Source organism: Toxorhynchites rutilus, chromosome 3 (assembly GCF_029784135.1).
Source record: "Toxorhynchites rutilus septentrionalis strain SRP chromosome 3, ASM2978413v1, whole genome shotgun sequence".
Taxonomy (NCBI): domain Eukaryota; kingdom Metazoa; phylum Arthropoda; class Insecta; order Diptera; family Culicidae; genus Toxorhynchites; species Toxorhynchites rutilus.
Genome location: NC_073746.1, coordinates 5,461,829 through 5,485,879, shown reverse-complemented (window position 1 = coordinate 5,485,879; position 24,051 = coordinate 5,461,829). Strand labels below are relative to the sequence as shown.

The window sequence follows — 24,051 nt, the reverse complement described above, 5'->3', positions numbered from 1 at the left end:
TCGTATACTGCTCAGTTTAAGTTTCCACCTCAGCGTGGTTGTTTCGTACTTGCTCTGTTTGAACAATTAGAAACAATGAAACGATCATTCGTCGCCAGCCTTTGTTTGGTGGCTGTATTGTTGGTACTTTGTATCTGCCCGCTGGAAGCTGGCCGTCATCGTAATCGAAGCCACCGGAAATCGAAGCGCGATACGGGAGTGCATATTGAAATTTATCACCCGAAAGGGGTAATGATCTGGTACCCGCAAAGGCCTGGCATGGTCGCATTCGGCATCGAGATCTATCTCAACAAGAAGCACATGGTTGACGATGAACCTGTTTGTGACATTTGTATGAACACCACGGAGGTCTCGTACGGAAAGTTTATTCTGAGAAACGATAACGCTGTTGTTCGAGGAGGTGATCATTTAATGTACAATGCTATCAAGCAAAAGGTCAACGGTTCAGCATACGTTATGAAAAGTAACGAATTCTATGTAGCAGGTATAGTACTCTGATGGAAAGCATTAGTTGCAGGATAAATCTCATTCAATTCTACCTTATTTTCAGATAGCAGAATTATTAACACTCCAACAGAATGCTCCCCAAATATACGCTCTCAATCAGAGGATAAGCCGTCTAACGTCCAAACGCTGAAGGAGGATATCAGCCTTCTCGAGAATATAGTGTACAACACTTACCAGCACTGCAACAATATCACTCGAACGAGCAAGAAACTGTTCCTAAACTTCCGTCCAACTGAAACGCGCCTCGATTCTAAGGAGTTGTTCAAATATACTCTGAGTTCATTGAAAGATGTGCTGCCGAAGATGGATTGGGACAACGTATTGGTGGATGCCTTCTACTATGATGACGGGATTGGTTTCGAGGTGAAGTCACTCATCGATAAACTGAAGGCGTTACAGATGGCCCGAAATTTTGTTCAACTCACCGTTAACGACCTGGATGAGTTCAATGATTCATCCGATGATGATAATGAGATCGACACATATACGATGAGATATGATTAGGGTGATGCTTTGAATGTTCTATGGTTTTCCTTTGGAAGTTTAATAAATCTTCATGATCTTATGTAGCTGATTAGAAATGTAGCTTTCTTTGCGATGCTTGATTGTGAGGGTAGAGTATCAATTTTAATCATCAAAATTTCGACCAATGCAGAAAGTAACTTCTTCCATTTTTAAAACGAAACTATGGAAAACAATGCTCAAACATGATTACATTAAAACCATTTACCACGACATCGAACACGTTGTTTGGTCGTGTGAGGGTATCTTGTTCCCAGATCGAATTTAGAGAACTCCCTTCGGGCTAGAGGAAGGCAGCCCATTGTGCCGGTGAGAGATGTGTTGGCTCGGTTAGACCTTGATTACATGTCCCAAATATATGTTTTCCTTAAATCTATCGGTTTTATCCAAAATATATATTTTTATTAAGGCTCATATGGCGTCAACCTGACGGGGCCGGGAGTTCAATATTTCGACAATGTTTGCCTTATAACTATGTTTAAATCTATCGCTGTTCGTGTGTGATTATCCTTATATCCTTATACCCTCCATTTCTTCCTTTGTGAGTAATTGGTCCGCTTGCTATAAACAGGAGAATGAAATGTAAATTCACAACAGATGTACGAATAGATTTAAGAATTGAGTGTGTGTGATTATCAACATTGTAATAATTTCCTTATACCCCATCCTTTTCCTGAGAAAAATATGTCACCCTTCTAATCTCGAGTCCACCGCGAGTTATTGGGTTTCCACATTACTAATCATAGATTTAAGAAAATTGTTCATATATATAGTTTTAAAAATATATTTAAGATTTCGGCTCCTTTAAACTTATGTAACTGAGCCTGTAAAAATAAACGAATTTATAAAAAAAAACATTAAAACCATTTGTGATTTGTGATTTATATTTGGTGAAACATGTTCATACGAACATGTGCTGACAATTTAATTTATTTTTTAAAACGATATTCACAAGCAATTGACATAGTGAAGCATATGCAGAGGAGCTGTTTGTAAATTGATAAACATTTTTGTGTTCACATAATTCGATGTCTAGTTTGCAAACGGATAGTGGAAATATTTATTATAACAGTTCTATTAAATATTGCTGGTTGTCATGGAACGTAGAATGAAGTCCATCTATGAAACGGTTGAAAACGAACATACCATATACCATTTTCCATTTTTTAGCAATTAGGCTACAATAAAATTTTGTACTTTAGCAGAAGGAAAATCTGTTCGACACTCAATAAAATATTCGGCATAAACTTCAAGACGAACAAAAAGCGAAACAAGGATATGTAAACCCAAGTTATATTCATTCCAAATTTTTGACGTAGGACTACGTCTTTCATTTCTATACCGGGGTGTAAAATCAAAGTTTCGAAAACGAAAGCGTTACGCCGGAGACCGAGATTTTGAGTGTTAATAGCTCTTAAACAACTGAACGAAATGGTATGATAAACACTTCATTCGAAAGATAAAATGCCTACGCGTTCTGTACTTGTTACTTTCTGATCCAAAAACTTGTTTCAATAGTCTTAAATTTGCTTTCAAAACAGGCTATTGAAATCACCAATCGGTATATAAGCGAGCGCCGCTCGGAAATCCACTCAGTTCTAATTGAACAGCGATTGGAGCATGTTGTCGCTGTTGTGGTGAAGCTCTTCATTTATCATAAGCGCGGATGAACGGTGTCACCAAGAGCCTGTTTGTGCACCTTAGGCCAGAAGAGAATCCATCAGGAGGAAAGTGATGCCACAAACGGTTCCCCGGGAAGATCTCGAAGCAGCCGCTACACACACACACACACACACACATACACGCGCGGAATTCTTTCCGTTTGGATGCCATTCAGCATCGAGAAAGATCCGGAAAATAATCTGCCAGTTCCTCTAGGAATTTAAAAATACATTCATGTAAAAGAGTTTATTTGAATGTTTTCTATCCATGTAACACTGTGACCAAATATGTTTCAATCAAGTGCTATTAACAGGTGGTTATCGAGTTAGCATAAACCACTGATGGGCTTCCAGTATCGAGGAAAATGTGGAAATATCCAATCGTTACTGAAAATAATCTGCCAGTTCCTCTGAGAATTTAAAATTACATTCATGTGAAAGAGTTTATTTTAATGTTTTCTATCCATGTAACACTGTGACCAAATACATTTGGTTTTATGATTTTTCAATCAAACGCAATTAACAGAATAGCTTCTGAAGATTATTCTTCCCCATCAGTAGGATATTTCCGTATCCAATATTGTATGCGCCCGCAATCGATTATTGCTCAGTCGCCGAAAGTTCCGAGCTCAGAGAGTTCATTCCCCTCTAATTCCAGTATCGAGGAAAATGTGGAAATATCTAATCGTTACTGAATATAATCTGCCAGTTCCTCTGGGAATTTAAAAATACATTCATGTGAAAGAGTTTATTTTAATGTTTTCTATCCATGTAACACTGTGACCAAATACATTTGGTTTTGTGATTTTTCAATCAATCGCAATTAACAGGATAGCTTCTGAAGATTATTCTTCCCCATCAGTAGGATATTTCTGTATCCAATATTGGATGCATAAAACCTTGTGCCTACAACGTAACGCTCTCGTTTTCGAAGTTCCCCAAATATTCATTCATTCAGAATGAATTTAGATTCAACTTCAAACAAATGATCTATAAATCAACGATAGTCCTACGTCACCCTTGCGGTTATACCATAGATATAACCCACTTCCTGTTTTTTTTATATAGATTCATATGAGATGTATCAAATTCATAAGTGAACAATTTTTGTTCCAGTTATTACGTTCAAACTAGCGACATCTGTTCAACAACGTGTGTTCATCCGACTTTATTCAGATTTCCGCCAGGTTGAATTGACGCTACGTCATATGAAATGTAGAGTGCGCTGTACATATACGAAAGGTAGTGTGTCTCGACTAGTTATGAATAATTTGTCCTATGCCAGTGTACCACATATACGGGTGATGTAGTGTGCGAAGTAATTTGGATTGTAAACAAAAATAAGGTCGAATGCTTTTCATGCTGTTTCAAGTCAAAATACACATAAAATCTAACAACCGTTCGAAAATTTTTATTTTCAGTGGATGAAAAATCAGCCACAACACATTTCCATCTGATTTTCACTACTCAGACGGTCAAAAAGACCTTTCAAAAGGTTGTAAAAGTGCAACAATCTCTTACACAGTCTACCACATTCTCTACCCGTATTACTCTCACAGCTGTCATGCATTCCTTGAATTATTCACTTGATAGCTTTCTAGTTTTTTTTTCTGTATTATAGTGATTAACTCCTTTACGACGGAGAATTGAACTCGTGACTTTTAGCGTAATAGGTACGAACGAATGATAACCACTACGCCAAATCGCCCTCTAACAGCTCTGTAGTTATTTTTGTTTTATGGATGTGAATTCGTCCGAAGGAGAAGCTTCTTCTCTTTTTATGAAGGGATTTCTTGCGTTATGCAGAATGATTTGAAGGGGCGCGATTCGTGACATTTGTTACAGTAAAAATGCTCAGTTTGTATTACTAGTTCACCATGGAAAGACTTACATCCGAGTAACGTTTACACATCATTGAATTTATTTTTTGAATTTTATCAGAATTTGTGCTTTGAACAATTAGATCGTTTCATTGTCATTATAATCTGCTTAGTGAGCGAACCATTGAGTCACAGTGCACAGATTGAACCGAGATTTAATTTGATTTTGACTCTATTTGACGTAGGACAACGCCTAACCTATATTGGGCCCATTTCAATGTTTGGGGTGGAACGATAATATCTCTTCAATTAATGGATGAATTTTGATTCCAAACACGCTAATTAATAGTAAATATCTACAGCCATTTTGACATACGACTATGTCTTTGATAACTCTACGAAAAATGTAACGATTCATTGAGAGTTTTCAAACGCATATTACTCAAAATCGTTATTGCGACATATGTTGTGTTGTATACCATTAGACAGGAAATTTATCCAGCACTTTTTTTGCTTAAGACGTGAACAGTGAATATAGAGGGAAAAGTTAACAATTTGACAATTAAAATGGGCATGTTTTTTTCCGATTTTACTAGCCACACGTTTTCCCCACAATGCAACGAGCAATCTTTTTGCCTACAATTCGGCCTTAACTCACAATGTGATTATATTCGTATTATGAACTACTCTCGATTTACCGATAATAGAAATTTATCAGTTGGCAGAATCAATGGAGGGATGATCTAGGAATAATCTTGAAGATGATATTGGATAGTTTCACTTTGTTTTCTCCCCAAAGATTTGAAGAAAGCTTGGCCCAATTGGTTGAACGTTGATAGAGATTTTATTACATTGAAGTACAAGTTGTTGTCCAATCAATTCACGTTTTATCGTGTAGATCTTGCTACTAACAATTTATGTAATTGTGGTCCAGCATGTCATTATATCGATCATGTTATTTGCTAATGTAAAATGCAATGCAATTAATGAATTTAACTGGCTGCTGATTTTGAAGTTCAGGAGGGTATACTCACGTATATTTTTCAGGGGCTCCATTCAATGTATCATAAGAGAAAAAAATGAACAATGAAAAACTCGATTCAAATGCAATTACTACACACAATCACAGTCCTATGACAAGATCCCGTCCGTGCCCCTAGACCCATTAACTTTTTTTTGTTCGAGACATATATAGCAAAAATTGTAAAACGAGTAAACGAGTAAGACCGCTGCCGTTTTGACGTAGAGCTACGTCTTTCATTAAGGGTGCCAAATTAGAAAACAGATCACGTTTTTTATGAAATAAAGTTAAAGTTAATAACTATTTTTGCCACGAACGGATTTAGACAATATTTATAACGAATCGGAAATTCCCTAGGATTTGTTTTTTATGCCATATATTACAATCCCCCTAATGTGTAAACGGTTCAGATTGATGAAAACTAGAAGCATTTCCATTTTCCCATACATTTGTTCTGCTCATTTGTGAGCTTCCCTACCCATGCCGTCAATAATGATCAACTTATCGGCGATCAACAAAGGGTAATGATTTGAAGCCACCCTGAACAAAGTGAAGAAGAAGAAGAAGAAGAAGAACGAAGGGGAATATTTGCGTGGAGCATAAATTTTGGATCTCGCTGAGGCAAACTTTCAGTATCGTTCTAGATACGAAGCAATGAGCATCGCTTGTTATTCCTTGCTTTGCGTCATCATTCGTATTCGTTTCGGTTTGAGCTGTGGACGCAACCAAATTACCTACTCGCTGATGTCTCTGGCATTGCAATCATGAAATCAATCTGACGCCATTACATTAAGGTTCTAAACTACACAATTGTGTGAGGAATCATCAAACTAGGCTATCATCGACTCATCAAGAAAATTATTGTTCAGGAATTTTGTTTGAGATTTGATTTCGCATGACAGTAGCAAAACTATCTCCACCAAGTATGACAGCTAAGCTAATCGAGATCGGAAATAATAATTGACCAGGGCTCTGTTGAGGAGAGCGCAAAGCGGAGATAAGTGTGTGTATGTAAAATAATATCCGAAGCTATTAACAAGTGACTTGAACAAAAGAACAGCGTAGTTCTACGTCAACAAAGTGGTCGTGTCTTGGACACAACCTTGTGTAATTTTTTATTCGTTATTAGAGCGGTAGCGGTCTTCCGATTTTACTCGCCGCTCATATTCTTCACAAAAAAGTAGTTACACCACTAAAGGATGTGTCCATTGTTAACCCACCATGAAATCATCCACAATTTGCAAATGAGAGAGAGAAAAACGAATTCAATCTGGGGGTGTGTCATTTCAATATGCCATGAAGTTCGTTTGATGATGAAAAATATAATAAACACGGCCCATCGTAGAGCAGAAGCAACGAAAGCACACGAATGACTTTTGATTTATGTTGACAGACAAACTCCTGGAAGTTCCAATTGCATGCAAAGGCCAATGGCTTTCTACAGGTTTTTCATACTTTTTAGCCGACAAACCGACCGATTATTTCCGCAAAGGGATCCGTGAAATGCGTGAAATATGGGAAAAAGACAAGCGATGGGTAATACTTTGAATTATCAATTTGTAACCATTTTCGCGGAATAAAGCATATTTTTTTTGTAAAAATGAAGAAATTTACCGGTACTACCCGGTACTCGGAGAGAAACAGAAGGAGAGAGAAAGATAGAGAGAGAGAGAGATAAAGAGAGAGAGAGAGAGAGAGAGAGAGAGAGAGAGAGAGAGACTGAATACGGACATAGTCAGCCAGATAGTCAGCTGACCTCAGTTGACTTTGACTATGCCGGGCCCTTCTGTGAGGGAAATCCGCGATGTTAGCCTTTTCGAGGCAATCCTCGATTAGAGGCGCTTTGATAATTAATTTGGCATACCAATATTTGCTTCATTTTGCACCTATGTATATTAAACAACGTTAATGGTTACGAGTTCAATTCTCACTTCCGACATCCTTCCAAAAATGGAAGTAACAAGTGACGAACCACTCAAATGTGTTGAAATTCACACTAAAATACAGGAAAAAAAATAACAAACATAACCTTGCAATACGGCTGACAGTTATTGATCTTTATTAACAATGAAAATGATTTCAACGTGAGATCAACTGCTGAAATATGTTGAACGAAAAGTATTTTGATATGTTCATCAACTTACCGTAATTTATTAATGGAGAAAACAATGCTTATTGATAAAATATGAGCAGGAAATAACGCATGACTCTCGGAGCTTTTCATTGTTTTGATACTCATGGTGGCAAGTTTTCGAAGGCGGCCCATACAAAATCTTATCAAAAATAGCTTCACAAGACTGAACAAGACTGAATGAAGTTATCAATATCATTTTAATTCTGGTACGGCAAGGATAGGCAGAAGGATAGGCATCTGATGTGAATTCATATATTAATTATTTCTAGTAACTTCGGGATTTTGTTTTAGATTTTTAGAGAGTAAAATGCCATTTGAGGACGGATTATCAATCCTAAGGTCAAAATAGGCATTATAAAGGGTGTGTCACATCAAATTGCATCACGGAGAAAACGCTGGAGAAATTCGCCCAGTAGACCGATCTTTTTGAAAATTTTAGACAGTAAAATAAAAACTAATTACACAACTTTTGGCATTTTCTTTTTATTCATACTTCGAGCCCAAGCACGTATGCTCGCACCTTCCTCTTTAACCCGTCCATAAGGTTCTGTACAACGTCAGGTTGTAGTTTTATTCGAACAGAAATCCATTTTCTCTTGAAGTCCGCCTCCGATTTGACAACTTTTGGGTTCTTCCGGAGGGCCTGCTTCATAATCGCCCAATATTTCTCTATTGGGCGAAGCTCCGGCGCGTTGGGCGGGTTCATTTCCTTTGGCACGAAGGTGACCCCGTTGGCTTCGTACCACTCCAACACGTCCTTTGAATAGTGGCACGAAGCGAGATCCGGCCAGAAGAAGGTCGGGCCCTCGTGCTGCTTCAATAGTGGTAGTAATCGCTTCTGTAGGCACTCCTTAAGGAAACCTGCCCGTTTACCGTGCCGGTCATCACGAAGGGGGCGCTCCGCTTTCCGCAAGAGCAGATCGCTTGCCACACCATGTACTTTTTGGCAAACTTGGATAGTTTCTGCTTGCGAATCTCCTCCGGAACGCTGAATTTGTCCTCTGCGGAGAAAAACAACAGGCCCGGCAGCTGACGAAAGTCCGCTTTGACGTAGGTTTCGTCGTCCATTACCAGGCAATGAGGCTTCGTCAGCATTTCGGTGTACAGCTTCCGGGCTCGCGTCTTCCCCACCATGTTTTGCCTTTCGTCGCGGTTAGGAGCCTTCTGAACCTTGTATGTACGCAGGCCCTCCCGCTGCTTGGTCCGCTGGATGAATGAACTTGACAAATTCAGCTTATTGGCGATATCCCGGACCGAACTTCTCGGATCACGTCTAAACTGCTTAACTACGCGCTTGTGATCTTTTTCACTGACGGAGCATCCATTTTTGCCGTTCTTCACCTTGGTTAGGTTCTCGAAGTATCGTTTTAGTACTCTGCTGACCGTGGATTGGACGATTCCCAGCATCTTACCGATGTCCCGATGTGACAACTCCGGATTCTCGAAATGAGTGCACAGGATTAATTCACGACGCTCTTTTTCGTTCGACGACATTTTCCCAAATTTACGAAAAATTGACAGTGAAGCATGGCCAACGTGATCTATACATTCTTATTGGATTATAAGCGAACGCTGAAGATATAATTCCTAAAAATTAAATTTCTACAGCGTTTTTTCCGTGATGCAATTTGATGTGACACACCCTTTAATACATATGAAGGCACTTCGGAACATTTAAACCCAAAACAAGGTTCTGATATTGTTTTTTTTATTCTCAATTGGTTCAATCAATTATAATTCATTTTTTGTTTTTGTGTCTAATAATAAAAACATAAGTAAACGTAAAAAGTTATTTCGTCGTTATGTTCGCTATGTTTTTGTTTCATTTCAATTTTTTCTCATTATATGATTCTACTTCTCATACGTTTCGTGGCTGCTACGCTTCTCGCTCTGCTACAGCATTATCCGTCAATTCATTCACAATCCTTTTGACTTGCAATCAATTTCTTGTATAGCTTGATGCTGCTTCGTACAAATTATCTCATTTGTTATGATTAATCCAATTTTGACTGAGACGACAATTAAGTTTTGTATGCTTGCTTGAGTCAAAGCCGGTTCGATACGGCCCGTTCTACTAATCATCATTTGATTTGTTTCATTGAAAATTTATTTTACTTGTTTGTGTTTTATTATTAAGTGTTGAATCGGGTTCTCTACTGATACAATATTTATAATTCGTTTGTTTTTGTTTTCTTGTTTATCATAATTTTCAATACTAAAAGCAATGATGTTTGCTCTGCTCACCGTGGATGCCTTTTCCCTGCTTTTTTCTTCCGCCAAGTTAAAGCCTTATAATGGTGACTCATTCAATGACTATCAAAATTTGTAATCTGTTGTCGCATTAAAATCATGATCAGATGGAAAATGTACTCTCTTCGGGGCCTTACAATCGATTCTTCGGTTTTTTTTTTCAAGAGTTGCAAAACCGCTTAGTTTTTTATTTTCTTTCTTATTCCCAAAGTGTCATCTTTCGGCTCATTGTTCCATGCTCTGGTTTGTTTCTTTCTGCTTCCGATTTACAACCAGTTCCGTCGACTTCTCAACCCATGGAAGCAGAATAAATAGAAGGGGGATGGAGAGGGGGTCCAACGCTTCAACTAATCACAGATAGCCCTCAATCCGTTCTCAAATATCACAGCCCCTCAAAATTTTGTGTGGGAGGGCGGACATTTTCCCACCACCACGGTCCGGCTCCAGCCTACGCCCTTTGAACAAACGGATTCAGGGGTAACAGTTTCGAAACGCACGTTCCTGACTAAAAATGCCAACAGGACATGACATTTCACAATTCTCGAATGAAACAATACAACAAAACAGTAAAACAATTTGGAGCGGTACGCAAATGAGATACAAAATAACTTCCCTTTCTTTCGCTGGTGATGTAGCTACACAAATTCTCTCGTATGTATTGTTTATGAGTTGTAAATCACACCTAGTAAGATTTGCATTTCACGTGCTAGTAATCAAAGATGGACACGTTACGGTTTATTTGACTTTCATTGTTCTCGTTCAATGACTTACGATTAATTGTTTTGTTTTTTTTAATGGCTATTATTTCCTATGATTTGCGTGTTTTTTTTATTTTTACGTTCTTCTGGTTCGGTAAAATATATTGGAATTTATAATATTGTATTGTTTGTCGTTTTTTGTTTGCTGTTTTCAAATATTTAGAAACTTTTAAATTTCACGGATTTCAATCGAGTGGATACTTTTGTTGCATGTATTTACGTTAATATTTTCGCTTGGTTTCGTGTTCTAAGTTGTTCTATATAGATGTTGTTGAGTTGAACTGCATCTGTCATTAACTAATTGGCCAAATTTGGATGCGATTAGAGAGAAATTGTTTTCGTCGGCCAATGGCTGTCTCACGCATTTCATCATATTAATTAACGACAGAATGGATTTGGCGGCAGTATGTATTGTTCTTAAACGTGTGCTTGTATATTAGTGGCAGAATTCGGCTGTTATAAGTTTTAGGTTGCCTTCTCGTGTTAATTGCGCTGTTTTTGAACTTTTCAAAATGATCTATATCAACGATAACCGTGGCGTGTTTGGCTGGATCATAGAAAGACAACTGAAAAATCCTCGCATTCAACGGCCATATGGATCATAATTTTTCGAATGATTCTGCAAAACGGGTCAATGGAAATATTTGAAAGTTCCAATTACTGGGTTGTGTTACAATGATCCGCCAAAACACTCTCATGAAGTTTATTTCGGACAAATCCGAACCGGAAAAACAAACTCTGGTTGTACTTTGATTCATACCAAGCCGAGTAATATTAAATTGCACGCCCTAGATCCCTGAGAAAGAGCGACACCTATCCTAAAACGATCGTAAGTAATAGGCAGGTTCAAGAGCATTAAGCTATCGAGCTCAAACGCCTTTATCGTGGTTCGGCCACTTTGTGCCTTCAGAAATGCCAATAGTCCTCGTTCCGTTCCACGATTTTGTACTTTGCAAAACACGTACAAACACGCCGTTCGAATAGAATGCTCCTCTGCTAACATCCACAACACGATTGCAAACAAATTGTACGATTTTTTTTAACCTCTGCTCTGTTGTGCAAGCCATAAGATCCCTCTTGTTAATGCTGTATTGTATGCTAGTGAGAGATAAAGATTAAACTTAAATACACTACTAAATATTAAAATCACAAAATCGCTTTGAAAGGTAATAGGTATTAAAGTAATCAATAAAACATTTGTAAATTCTTACACATTAATAACAAAGTTCGTCTGCTTTCACAAAATTACAGCCAGCTTCTTCATCAACCGAGCTCTTCCACTTCGGAAGTAATTCCCAATCAACTCTGTTCAGTGAGATTTTCTTGATATCAGTCCACAATATCGACATAAACAAGTACAAGATGTAGTAGATCTCATTCAGTACTGAGGATAGCTAACCTTAGCATGTGTCATCCACAACAATATTGAAGCTGTGCTCTATCATTCTACAGTCATCCACAATCGCCTATTTCTACGTCCGGACAATATAGTTCCTTTCATTCGAACTTTCCTGCTGTTCTGTTCCTTATACATCTCGGAAATGGAAGATTAATTCTGGGACCAAACATAAACTGGAATATATATGTTAAAAGTACAAAAAATAATAATCATAAAACAAACTGAAGATATTACTTCTGCAACAAACTAGCGGTACATATGGAAAATATCGGAGAGTACAAATGTTGATGATAGTAATAATTGTAATCATAATAATAATCGTGATAATGGTCATCATCGTCACCGCACAACTGAAACTGGAACATCGACTATCTCAGACAAGTGCTGTTGATAATTCTGCTTCTGCTGCTGTTGCTGCTGTGCGACCGGACGGCGCAAGTCGCTCATCATCACCAGCAAAACACGGAGAGTTCGCCGGAGTGTTCGTTACTGTGCCTCCAGGTTGTCACCGATCGTGCCTTGAGCTGGAAAGGAAGCAGAACAGTCAGTGGTAGATGGGTTGTGGCAACATTTACTTGATAAATTATTCTGCAGAAGTGCCCACAGTTTTCAAGTTAAGCTTTCCATGGACTTCACCACGTGCGTATATAGAGTTGAGTCGAATTTCCTCGTTTTCGGTCATATCCTTTTACAGTAGAATCCGTTTATTATGACTCCGCTTGTACTGACCAACCGTCTGACCTACTATTACGGAATTACACAACGAAGTTTGGTTTTCGTATATTTTTTTGCAAAAAAGTCCAATATAATGACTTCTTTACATGCATTAACACATATTTACATAAAAAATGTTTTTTATTCTCAAAACACTTCGTATGACGTCCGCTTATTAAAACCTCCCTTCGATTTCAATATAAACTTATGACTACAAACATATCTTATAGATAGAAATAGCATTATCTCCTTCGTTACCACGTTGTTCGGAACATTGTTTGTAATAACTTTATAGCCCTGTAAGATCGCGACTACTCAAGCTATCATAATCTGATCCACGTGGGTATACCCTTTCGACTTACTAAATTGAATTTTCACATAACCAAACAACATACTCGATATTATGACATCCTGGACCACAATTACACAAATTGTTAGTAGTGAAATCTACACGATAAAAACATGAGTTGAGCACAAATTGATTGGACAACATACAATCTTTGTATATATAAAGATGTTCTGCTCGTTTGTGTACGCGTCAAAAACTCGAAAAGTGCGGAACCGATTGAGCTTAAAGTTGGACACAACATACAATCCACTTCAAGGAGTGTTGTTACGGCATAAAAATTGGAAAATTGGAAGAAAAATGAATTTATATATGTCCAGAGTGCGTTTCTGAAATTGAGCTTCTAATGAAAATCGACTATTCAGCAATGAATATGTGTTCTATGTGAAGGAAACATCTTTTTTCCACGTGTTTGGAAAAATCATGAACTGAAATTGTGTTTCGAAGTGATTTAAAATTTATCGATTCCCCTCATCATATATATATATATATATATATATATATATATATATATATATATATATATATATATATATATATATATATATATATATATATATATATATATATATAACTCGAAAAGTACGGAACCGACTGAGCTCAAACTATGATACAATATACAAAACAACCAAACACATCTAGGATTGTTGTTACAACATAGGAAAAAGGAAAAATTCAACTCAACAATGCAACCACAATGTGCCACAGCAAAGCGTGGCAGGGTACAGCTAGTATAACATAAAAATAATGCCTATTATCGGTAAATGGAGAATAATTCATTTTACACATCAACTCACATTACGAGCTAACGCCCGAATTCAGGCAAAAAGATTGCTCGTTGCGTCGGGGAGGAAGCGTGTGGATAGTGCAATCGAAGGAAAACATACCCAATTAAATCGTCAAATTGTTAACTTTTTTTTACTATATTCACTCTTCATGTTTCAAGCAATAAAAATGTGGATAAATTTCCTGTCTAATAATATATAACACAACATATTTCGCAATAACCATTTTGAAAACTCTTAATTAATCAAAAATCAAAGATATAGTCCTATGTCAAAATAAATAAAAAAAACGTGTCTAATATTTTGCGATAAGGAACAAAACCTCCAATTGTAACGAAAACCTGAGAACCACTATTTCGGTTTGGCATGGAATAGCTGTATATCAGGATGCCAATGGAAATGGTCATCTCTAATTTCAAGAAGTTTCCCCATAAAAAATGTTCACTACCTCGAAAAATACCCTACGCCAAATATCAGCTCAATCGAACTTAATGGAGAGTTGCGCAAAGCGGTCAAAGTTCGAGTTTTTTGAAAATCGAAAAATCACCCAAGGGGGGAGTAAAGGAAATCGGGGTTTTCGAAAAAAAGTTGATGCCAAATGTCTTAAAATTGCATGAAACTTCGAGATCTAGTGTTATCTCGATTTTTTTTGGTCAAAAATCGACACTCTGGGACTGTGATAATTGAGTAATTTGGCATCAATTAATAAAATCCGGAAGGTCATTGCATGGTTTAATGAAAGGGGCTTCCTATTAAGGACTCGTTGGCTTGTTTACTAGATCAAAACCCTATCAAGAACATATGAGGAGTGATCGAACGAATAGTAGATGCAGCTTACAAGCAGTATGAGTGATTTGAAGAGCTTAAACGAGCAGTATCCTCTGCGTAGAACGAGATACACACTACAACATGGCGCAGCATGGTCGAAACCACCCCGAATGGGTTATTTGAACTAATTGAGAACTAAAGATGATAAAAACCTAGAAATTAGAAACTTATTGTAATTCATGTGAAATTGACGTTCATTTTGTAAAGAAGTGAGAGGTTTTCCATCTGGTTCTATAGTTATGAAACACTGGAATTTAATTTTTTTGATTGTTTCTTGCCTGGACACAACAATAAAATTCAAATGACCAGTCTTATAAATGAAGATAGTTATTATATCCTACACTATATACTTCAATTCAACCGACTTCGTACTTCTTACCGACTGAAAACTCAGAAAAATTTAGTGGTTCTATAGTTGTGACGTTTCAATGTAGAATGTTATGAATAGATTAATATCAAGGGATACGTAAGAAGGTGAAGAAGGTGTGTTGGTCATTTGGCAACAAAAGTAGAATATGGCACTAAACGGCAGATGAAAGCACACATATCGGTGCAAGCCCCAGAGCATATTATATGTATATCTCCACGTTTCGAAATACAACATAGGCTGAAAAGTTCCGGGATTTTTCAACAGATGGTGCCACTAAAAATGAACAAGATTCATTTCAAGATGTTCATTTGTCACTAGTTCATGTGTGAAGTTTCATGACATTTCGTTTATTTGCTCACAAACTTCAGTTGCCTAAGTGTCACCACCTGAGCATTCGTATAAAAAATGGAAAAAAGAGGAATATCGTATTTTGATCAAACATTGGTTTTTGATGCATTTGCATTTGATGTGTATTGCCCTCGAAAGAAACTATGTTGAGGAATAAATACAGCTTTGCCCAAAAAACGATTGTTTTCATTAACAATCCTGGGCCTTTCCAGCCCATGTAGTAGTTCGAAGAGGTACATAACGGACAAATGTGTCAAATGGATGGCACATGAGACGCCGTCAGCAGAAGTGGACGACTGATCAGAGAGCTACGAACGTCAAATAAAGCAGCGACAAGAGGAAGTGCCAAAGCCACGCCTGAAATAGTCGCTTTACTATGTACATTTACATACCAAACGAATCGGAGATTCCCTAAGATTTGTTCGATATGGTATACATTACAATTCCATAGTCTGTATATGGTTTAAATTGATGAAAATTGGAAGCATTCCCATTTCTTCATACATTTGTTCTGTCCATTTGTGTGCTTTCCCGAACAGAGCTGTCAATAACGAGCAACTTATCGACGAGCAACGAAGCAAACGGAGACGAATGAATAGTTAGATTTAAAGTCTCCGTAAACAAAGAAAAAGAAGAAGAAGAACGAAGCAAAAGTCGTAAGATGTAAAGTCTCCGTGAACAAAAGAAAAGAAGAAGAACGATGAGGAATATTTGCCTAGAGTATAAACAGTGGATCTCGCTGAGGCAAACATTCATTCTTCGTGAGGAAATCGACTGAACAACATCGTTACTGGGCAAGCTGGATGGCGAGGGATCGAATGCCTTCCTCAAAGGATTAATGGAGGATTAGTATTATGGATAAAATAAAGTTTTCCAAGGACCCTTTTGAAGGTTAGAGACGAATGAACTGAAGAGGTTTAAAGTCTCAAGCAAGGAAGGAAGGCAAACTTCCAGTATCGTTCTCTATTCAAAGCAATGAATATCGCTTGTTCTTTCTTGTTTTGCGTCATCACATGTCTTCGTTTCGGATTAAGCTCTGGACGCGACCAAATTACTCACTCGCTGATGTCTCTGGCATTGCAATTATTGTATCAAACTGGCGCCATTGCATAAAAGTTCTGAGTTACACAATTGTGTTGGGAATCTTCAAGCTAGGCTATCGTCAGCTCACCAAGAAAATAAATGTTCTGGAATTTGGTCAGTAATTTGGTTTCGCTTGCCAGTAGCAATACTTTCTCTACTAAGGATGACAGCTGCGCTTATCTCGAGCATGTATTGTTCTGCGAGCACAAGAATGAATCATCAAACAATTATCGTCAAATGATTCTACAATAAAAAAAAAACAACATTTCAGGGCGACCAAACTGGTAGAATGGTTATTCCAAAATTTTCGTAGTATTATAAAATAATATCCGCAGTTATAAACAAGCGACTTGAATTAAACTACAGCATAGTTCTACGTCAACAATGTTTTTTGTTACTATGCAAGTAATTCTGGATAAATTGAGCATCAAAATTGATTGGGATTGGCCCATATAAGGGACCTGTCCTTCTAGCGAAATTCATAGGGAAGCTATAACTTTACATAGCTACTTACAATAAAATTTGCGCTGATCCTAGGAATTGTAAAAGAGGCATCTTTAAATATATTTTCCATACTTAGGCTACAGCTGCCGATCTCCATTTATCGTGCGTGATTGTGGCAGGTCATTATCTAATGATGCGATAAGTAATGCATGAGACTTATCGCATCATTTTTTGTGCGATTAGATGTAACAGCTCGAATCCATCGTTCAACCCACAAAAGTGTCGTTGGGCACACATGTTTTGATGAAAACGTGACTCAGTAAGTTTATTATTTCCAATGTTTTCACGGACTTTTTTTTAATTCCAAAACTCCCCGATCAACTTATATTGCCACAAAATACTCACAAACAAACTACCCTCATTATTACAATAAATTTGTTCTCAACCAGCTCAAACTGTGGCACACTTTCTAAACCTACTGTTCGGGATCGGCTCGAACCGATAGATACTCACTTGCTGCATCTTATCGAAATCTAAACAAGGCCTGTGTGGCCGCTGCAGTCTCTGCTGCTGATGGCGCGACTGTCGCCGGCGAGGGGACACCGCACAGTGAAATACCTTCGCCGGGGGGCTCACCGATCGGCTAATTTCCATATTGGTTACTACCGTGGCCGAGTCTGGGCCCACAAATGGCATTCCCACTGCCCCTGATGCGGTAGCAGCAGTTGTATTAGTTGTACTTAACAGTGCTAGATTGTTACTATTCTGCTGTTGTTGTTGATGATGATGTTGATGATGATGTTGATGATGATGATTATGATGATGTTGATGATGGCTGTTGATATTAGTGCTACAGTTGACTGTCGAGGGACTATCACAGGTGGGCAGACATCCAACGCCCCCGTAGATAGCTGTTGGCCCACAACCAGCACCACCACCTCCCAGTGACGAGAGCGAAGACGTTGTCGATGAGATCGACGAGGACGACGATATTCTAATGTGCTCCAGACCGCGGCCACTTTCCGTTAGAATGAGTGGTGTGGTTGAACGCTGGATTATATGGCCACGGTGTGGTTTTAAAGCTTCTAGAGGAGGTGACGTGCGAAAGTTTACAGGCGCCGACAGCATCGGCTGATGGTGATGGTGATGTTGCTGTTCCAGCAAATGGCGCACCTAAAATGGATCGAAAAAACATTAATAAACCAAATACAATTTGATATACGGAGAGAGAGAGAGAGAGAGAGAGAGAGAGAGAAAACCTCACCTCATCATCTGAGCTGTGCGCCAGCGAACGTTTGCGTTTTTCCAGCAGCATGTTTGGATTACACCGCTTGGTCGCTGCCAGCTGAGTCGGAGTGATCGCCAATGGCCTCAAAGTACCGGCTGCCGAAGATGTTGATAGACAAAGTTCCTCCGTGCAATCATCAATTTCATCACCGGTGTTGCTGAAGCTTGCAGCAGTTAGTGGCTGCCGACCTGGTATCATAACTATCGCTCCAGCTCGATTAACACTTTCACTGCTTCCTGTGCTGATACCACTAGCACTATCGGCACCACCTCCACCGCTATCACCGCCACCATCGCCATCGGTTTCACTTCCAACTTCTGGAACGCCACCGTTGATAACCTCCAGCTCCTCTTCGGAGCTGTTCTGGTCGTACATTAGTAAATGTGATGCTGGGCCTAGAAATGCAGGTGACTCCGATGAACATGCTGTATCGGTTGGGGACGCCGTGTCTTGGCGAGAGCTAAGACCTGCAAAATGAGCACGAAGCAGAAGAAAACATATGAAAATCAAAATAATGATAAGCGTTAACAAATTGGAATATTCCAAAAGTGACTGGCGACATACGGCTGTTCGGTGCGGTCGAAATTGATAGCGCAAGAAACGAGAGAGAGACGCCACTTTGAAGCAAACAATTGCACATTCCGCCGGTTCCAATATTTCGTTCTTTGTAGTACTGTGCTTGCTCGAATGATTGCACGTGTTTGCACAGCGGATGCAATTGGAGCAGTACTCTCAGTGGTCCACTCGCTAAAAACAGACGGAAGCGTCAATCTGCAGAATAGGGTTCAGACCTACTGTCGCCCAGAGGAACATATGATACCTCTTTTATAGCTTCCAATCGCTCGAATGTGGTGGTAGCGAATGAATAAAGCAAATAAAAAGTGCGCCAGTATACTGAATGCCGGCTAAGCGTGTGTTTTTGATTTCAAACAGCCAACCGTTGTTTGGTATTGGACGGCAATAATCCACAGTATTTAGATTGCGATCTTGTATTACTGACTATCCTGCCTTGGTGTTCGTTTTACGGGGGAGAATGGAAAATGTGTAGTCTCGTAGTTTACTATGTGACTAATCATTGTGTCGGCCAACAAAAATATTCCAAATCTGCGCCGTAAAGTGTTCTTATGGATGGATTATCGTTAACAGATAGATTACAGTAATGTTACACATACGTTCACAACATTAATCGGTTATCCAAAGAGTTATCTATGGAACAGAGATGCTTCAAATCCGAGTGTTCATCCATGTCTGTAGCCGACATCCAACGTTAGTTACGTTTTCTATTACAATTGTGATAGTGGTATTGATATTAGTTGATATCACTGTACCTATTTTTGAGAAGGATTGAAATGGATCAAAACACTGATAAGAATATTATATTTCTCGAATGGAGGGAGATAATAATGCTTTTGATCTTTTTCGTGGACTACATTATGATTGTTGTCGAGAATAAATCCATTTTTTCCGTGAGCGTTACTTCCTACCTATCCTGCCTGGATCCGTTCGATAACTTGAATTTTTTTTTAATTAGACTTTCTAGCACTCATCATTTTTTATTAGTTATTAAATACACAGGTAGTTGATTCTAAATATATAACTGTTTCAATTCGTATTTATGCTGATAATCACCTCTCCTACATTTTATTATTATACTAGCTGATCCGGCGAACTTCGTCCCATCAACAATTGATAGTGTCATTTAACTAATTTCGAACACTTAAATCCCCACAGAAATTATTTTTCTGTACGTGATCTATATTCATGGTATATAATTTATTTTGAGGCATATAAATCTGATGCAGACTAAGACGCATCAAACCTGATACTGACTGTTCAAATTCATTGCTCCGTTCTTGAGTTAAATCGTGAAGAACGGATACCAAATCATGTCATACCAAATCATGTCTAAGATCAGTGTTCGTCAATAGAATCGTCAAATTTGAATTCAATTTCATCGCTACACTTTAAATAGCACTCTGGAATAATATATGTTTCGATCATTCACACTGAAGACCAGCATTTTTCACTGATCCGTTCAGTCAGGGGGACCAAGTTTATTATTTAATATTTCAAGCACATTTCAACAAGGTACCTCTTAGCTTCAAGAAAATGTTTTGTTGGTATGAATTCGGCGCTTGGATATTGTTTAAATTCAATATACAAATGATTGTCACATGGTCCATTCTGTCTGCACATGATATAGAGCCATTTCGCCATTGTAAATGGTACATGGTCCGCTATGACTGCTTACTATTAGGGGTTTTCGTTGATCAATCATAACAATTTCGATCCGTTATTCCTGCTGTATGCATGATTTTCCAAATCTGATAAATGTGGTATGTAGCTTACATAATGTAGCTAACCAAATGCAATCAATAACAATCAATAACCGACCATATCGTCGGTGTAAAGTCAGAGCGAACCAAGTCGCAAAATTAAAAATTTCGAGCTATTGATTGTATTAGGTTAAACATTTTGTAAGCTACATTTCACATTTATCAGGTTTGAAAAATCACGGGTACAGCAGGAATAACTTATCGAAATTGTTGTGAACGCATAATGAAAACCCCTTGTAGCACCAAACTTCATGCTCGTTTTTCTCGAAATCATAAAAATATAACATGGTCTGGTCTGACTTAACACCGGCCATATCGAAGCTGAAAGTTAACTTTACAATTTTCATATTGATTGCTTCGTTTGCGCCGCACATTCAAATGTTTTTCAACGTAACTCCTAAACATATATTTTTACCATAATTATGCATCTAGAAAAGTTGTTGGAAAATATAAGCAAATTCATGAAATTTTACATGAACGTGACGGTATAATACGACAAACATATTAAAAGAGCCTATTTGCTATAAAAAAGACAATAAATGAGAAATATTCTTTAAAATATCTCGAGAATGGCTGTATTTAGAAGATGGTTGATAATGAAATTGTTGTAAATCACATCAGAATTCATAATTTGCGTCTGAAATTGATGGTAACATACAAAAATTTAAAGTTTCGAAAATTCATAAAAATTCGATGTTCCACAAAGTTTGTCAAAAATAGTGCTACCATCTTGAAATCAAGATTTTCTACATGACTTCTATTTTATATGAAAAAAATGAAAATATATATTTAAGATATTGCAAATTAATTTTTTTTCGTAATTAAAAAAGAGTACTATTTTTTTCTCAGTGCATAATTTTTCACCTTTAAACATCAATACTGTATAACTCTTTCTAAGACACTATATCGGTACGCCTCATTGTTTTTGAGATATAAATTATCAAAGAATTCTCTTACTAAGACGTATTGACTCCAAATCCAAGATGGCCGCAGTCCCAAAAAAACTAATAACTTTTTTAAATGGTGTCATTCAGCTGGATTTTTTTTTCTCTATTATATAGTGACTTTCAACACATTTCGGCTGGTTCATCACTTTTACTTCCATTTTTTGAAGAATGTCGGGAGTGCGATCTTGATCTGTTTGTATTGGGTTGGGAAAAAAGAAATGTCGTATATTGTCAATATATGGCAACACTTAAACATATCTTGTGTTGTACTTATCGCATCGGGTCATACTATACGGCTATTTAAAGACGACAATCTGTGCTACAAGTGTCATTTTGACAGTGTTGTGATTATCCTTTTCAGTCTAAAGTTCTAGCGCGTCAAAGATGGAGTCCACCAAGCAAGAAATTCGCCATATTTTACGTTTTTACTACCTGCGAGGTAAAACTGCAACGAAGGCGGCCGAAAAAATTCGTGTAGTTTATGGACCCGATACTGTAACGATTCGCACAGCACAGCGTTGGTTTGATCGATTTCGTTCTGGTGTAGTGACTGTCGAAGATACACCCCGTACTGGTAGGCCAATCGTCGTGGAAACCGATAAAATCGTTGAAATCATCCAAGTAGACCGGCATGTGAGCACTCGCTCGATGGGCCAGGAACTAGGTATAGACCATAAAACCGTTTGGAACCATTTGCAGAAGATTGGATTCCAAAAAAAGCTGGATGTAAGGGTGTCACGCGAGTTGACGCAAAAAAAACTTTTAGACCGAATCAACGCCTGCGATGCACTGCTGAAACGGACGAACTCGACCCATTTTTGAAGAAGATGGTGACTGGTGATGAAAAGTGGATCACGTACGACAACCTAAAGCGAAAAAAGTCGTGGTCGAAGCGCGGTGAGCCGGCCCAAATAATCGCCAAGCCCGAATTGACGGTTTTGCTGTGTGTTTGGTGGGATTGGAAGGGGATCATCCATCAACTATGGCCAGACCCTCAACTCGGTTCTCTACTGTGAGCAGCTTGACCGTTTGAAGAAGGTGATTGACCAGAAGTGGCCAGAAATGATCAATAGGAATGGTGTTGTTTTCCTCCAGGACAACGCTCGGGCTCGCACATCTTTGATGACCCACCAGAAGCTACGGGAGCTCGGATGGGATGTCCTATTGCACCCACCGTATAGTCTGGACCTGGCTCCAAGTGATTATCATCTCATTTAATTGTTTCATCATATACCCCGCGATTTTATTTTAGTCTCATCAATGTCCTTGATTAATGAAAGAAGGGGTATGATAACTGCTACTGGCCTAATTATTTTCTAGCTTTTAGTACATTATCTGTATTATTATTATGTTTAATCACAAGGAAACCGTTTAACTTAAAAAGTTTTTTTTAATCATTTTTTTGCCTACAAGCGTAACCATGCGAATTTCCAATGAAATAATATGTCCAGTTGAAGGATATTATCGGCAAAAAGGCCTAGGAGATTTTGCGGATTAAAACATATTTTTTCCATCTTAGCTATAATGCTAAGAATCAAAATTATTTTAATTTTACTACTGATCTGATTGTTTCATTATCTACTTGAAGATTCAAATGCAGAAATTTAGGTATGCTCAGGTATGCTTCAGGTAGTAATTATATGAGCAGTGTTTCAATGGTTCCTTATATTTATCTATTAGGAAACACAATTAATAAGACACTATCGTGACAGGCTTGTTTGGACTCTACAAAGAATGTGATTCAAATGTAGATCTAGCTTTTAGCATCTATGTATTTCTGGATATGTTCGAAACGCTGCTGTAGAAATGTCTGGACGAAGGCTATTCACCATTCAGGATTATGATTGCACGATAGTTCCCACACAACAGCTTGTCACCTTTTTTATAGATGGGCCAGATTACCCCGTCCTTCCACTCCTCCGGTAGCTGTTCTGTGTCCCAGATCTTGACTATCAACCGGTGTATACACTCTTCAAGTTTTCCCGTACCTCTCTTGAAGAGTTCCGCTGCGAGGCCATCTTTACCAGCTGCTTTGTGGTGCTTTAGCTGATTGATGACCTTCTTAACTTCACCCATCGTCGGGGGTGGTACGTCGTCGCTGTTCACTGCACCGGTGTAGTCCTCCTCAACGCCGTCTTGGTCTTCTGTCTGCGCGCTGTTCAGGTGTTCATCGTAGTGCTGCCTCCACCTTTCGATTACCTCGCGATCGTTCTTCATGATGTCTCCTTCCTTGTTCCTGTACATTTCGGCCCGCGGCACAAAGTCCTTGTGCGAGACGTTTAGCTTCTTGAAGAACGTCCGCGATTCTCGAGAACGATAAAGCAGCTCCATCTCGTCACACTCGTTCTGTTCCAGGCGGGCCTTTTTTCCCGAAAGAGATGTGTTTGCTGCCTTCGCTTCAGTCTGTATTGATCCACGTTTTGTCGAGTCGCTCGTTGCAGCATTACTGCGCGAGTTAGCAACGGAGGTACCCGGGCGGCGACAGCAACA

The 24,051-nt window shown here is 38.4% G+C and overlaps 2 protein-coding genes across 12 annotated transcripts in view; one reads left to right on the top strand and one right to left on the bottom strand.

Moving 5' to 3' along the window:
- Positions 1 to 1,074, top strand: LOC129777160 (uncharacterized). Its single transcript, XM_055783251.1, has 2 exons — positions 1 to 484; positions 551 to 1,074. The coding sequence occupies exons 1-2, from the start codon at positions 76 to 78 to the stop codon at positions 1,009 to 1,011; spliced, it is 870 nt and encodes a 289-aa protein (XP_055639226.1). The 5' UTR covers positions 1 to 75; the 3' UTR covers positions 1,012 to 1,074.
- An 8,282-nt stretch (positions 1,075 to 9,356) lies between these two features.
- The window catches only part of LOC129775287 (lateral signaling target protein 2 homolog), a 111,335-nt gene continuing 96,640 nt past the window's right edge, over positions 9,357 to 24,051 (bottom strand). For 9 of the 11 annotated variants that reach the window (XM_055779837.1, XM_055779839.1, XM_055779841.1 and 6 more), the window contains 3 exons: positions 18,255 to 18,745; positions 17,504 to 18,163; positions 9,357 to 12,596 (listed from right to left, as the gene is read on the bottom strand). In XM_055779837.1, the coding sequence (XP_055635812.1) occupies positions 12,522 to 12,596; positions 17,504 to 18,163; positions 18,255 to 18,745 (1,226 nt within the window). In that variant the 3' untranslated portion in view covers positions 9,357 to 12,521. Of the gene's footprint in view, positions 12,597 to 17,503; positions 18,164 to 18,254; positions 18,746 to 18,842; positions 19,098 to 24,051 lie in introns of those variants that run through there. The other 2 variants (XR_008742913.1, XM_055779843.1) reach the window with 2 other exon arrangements.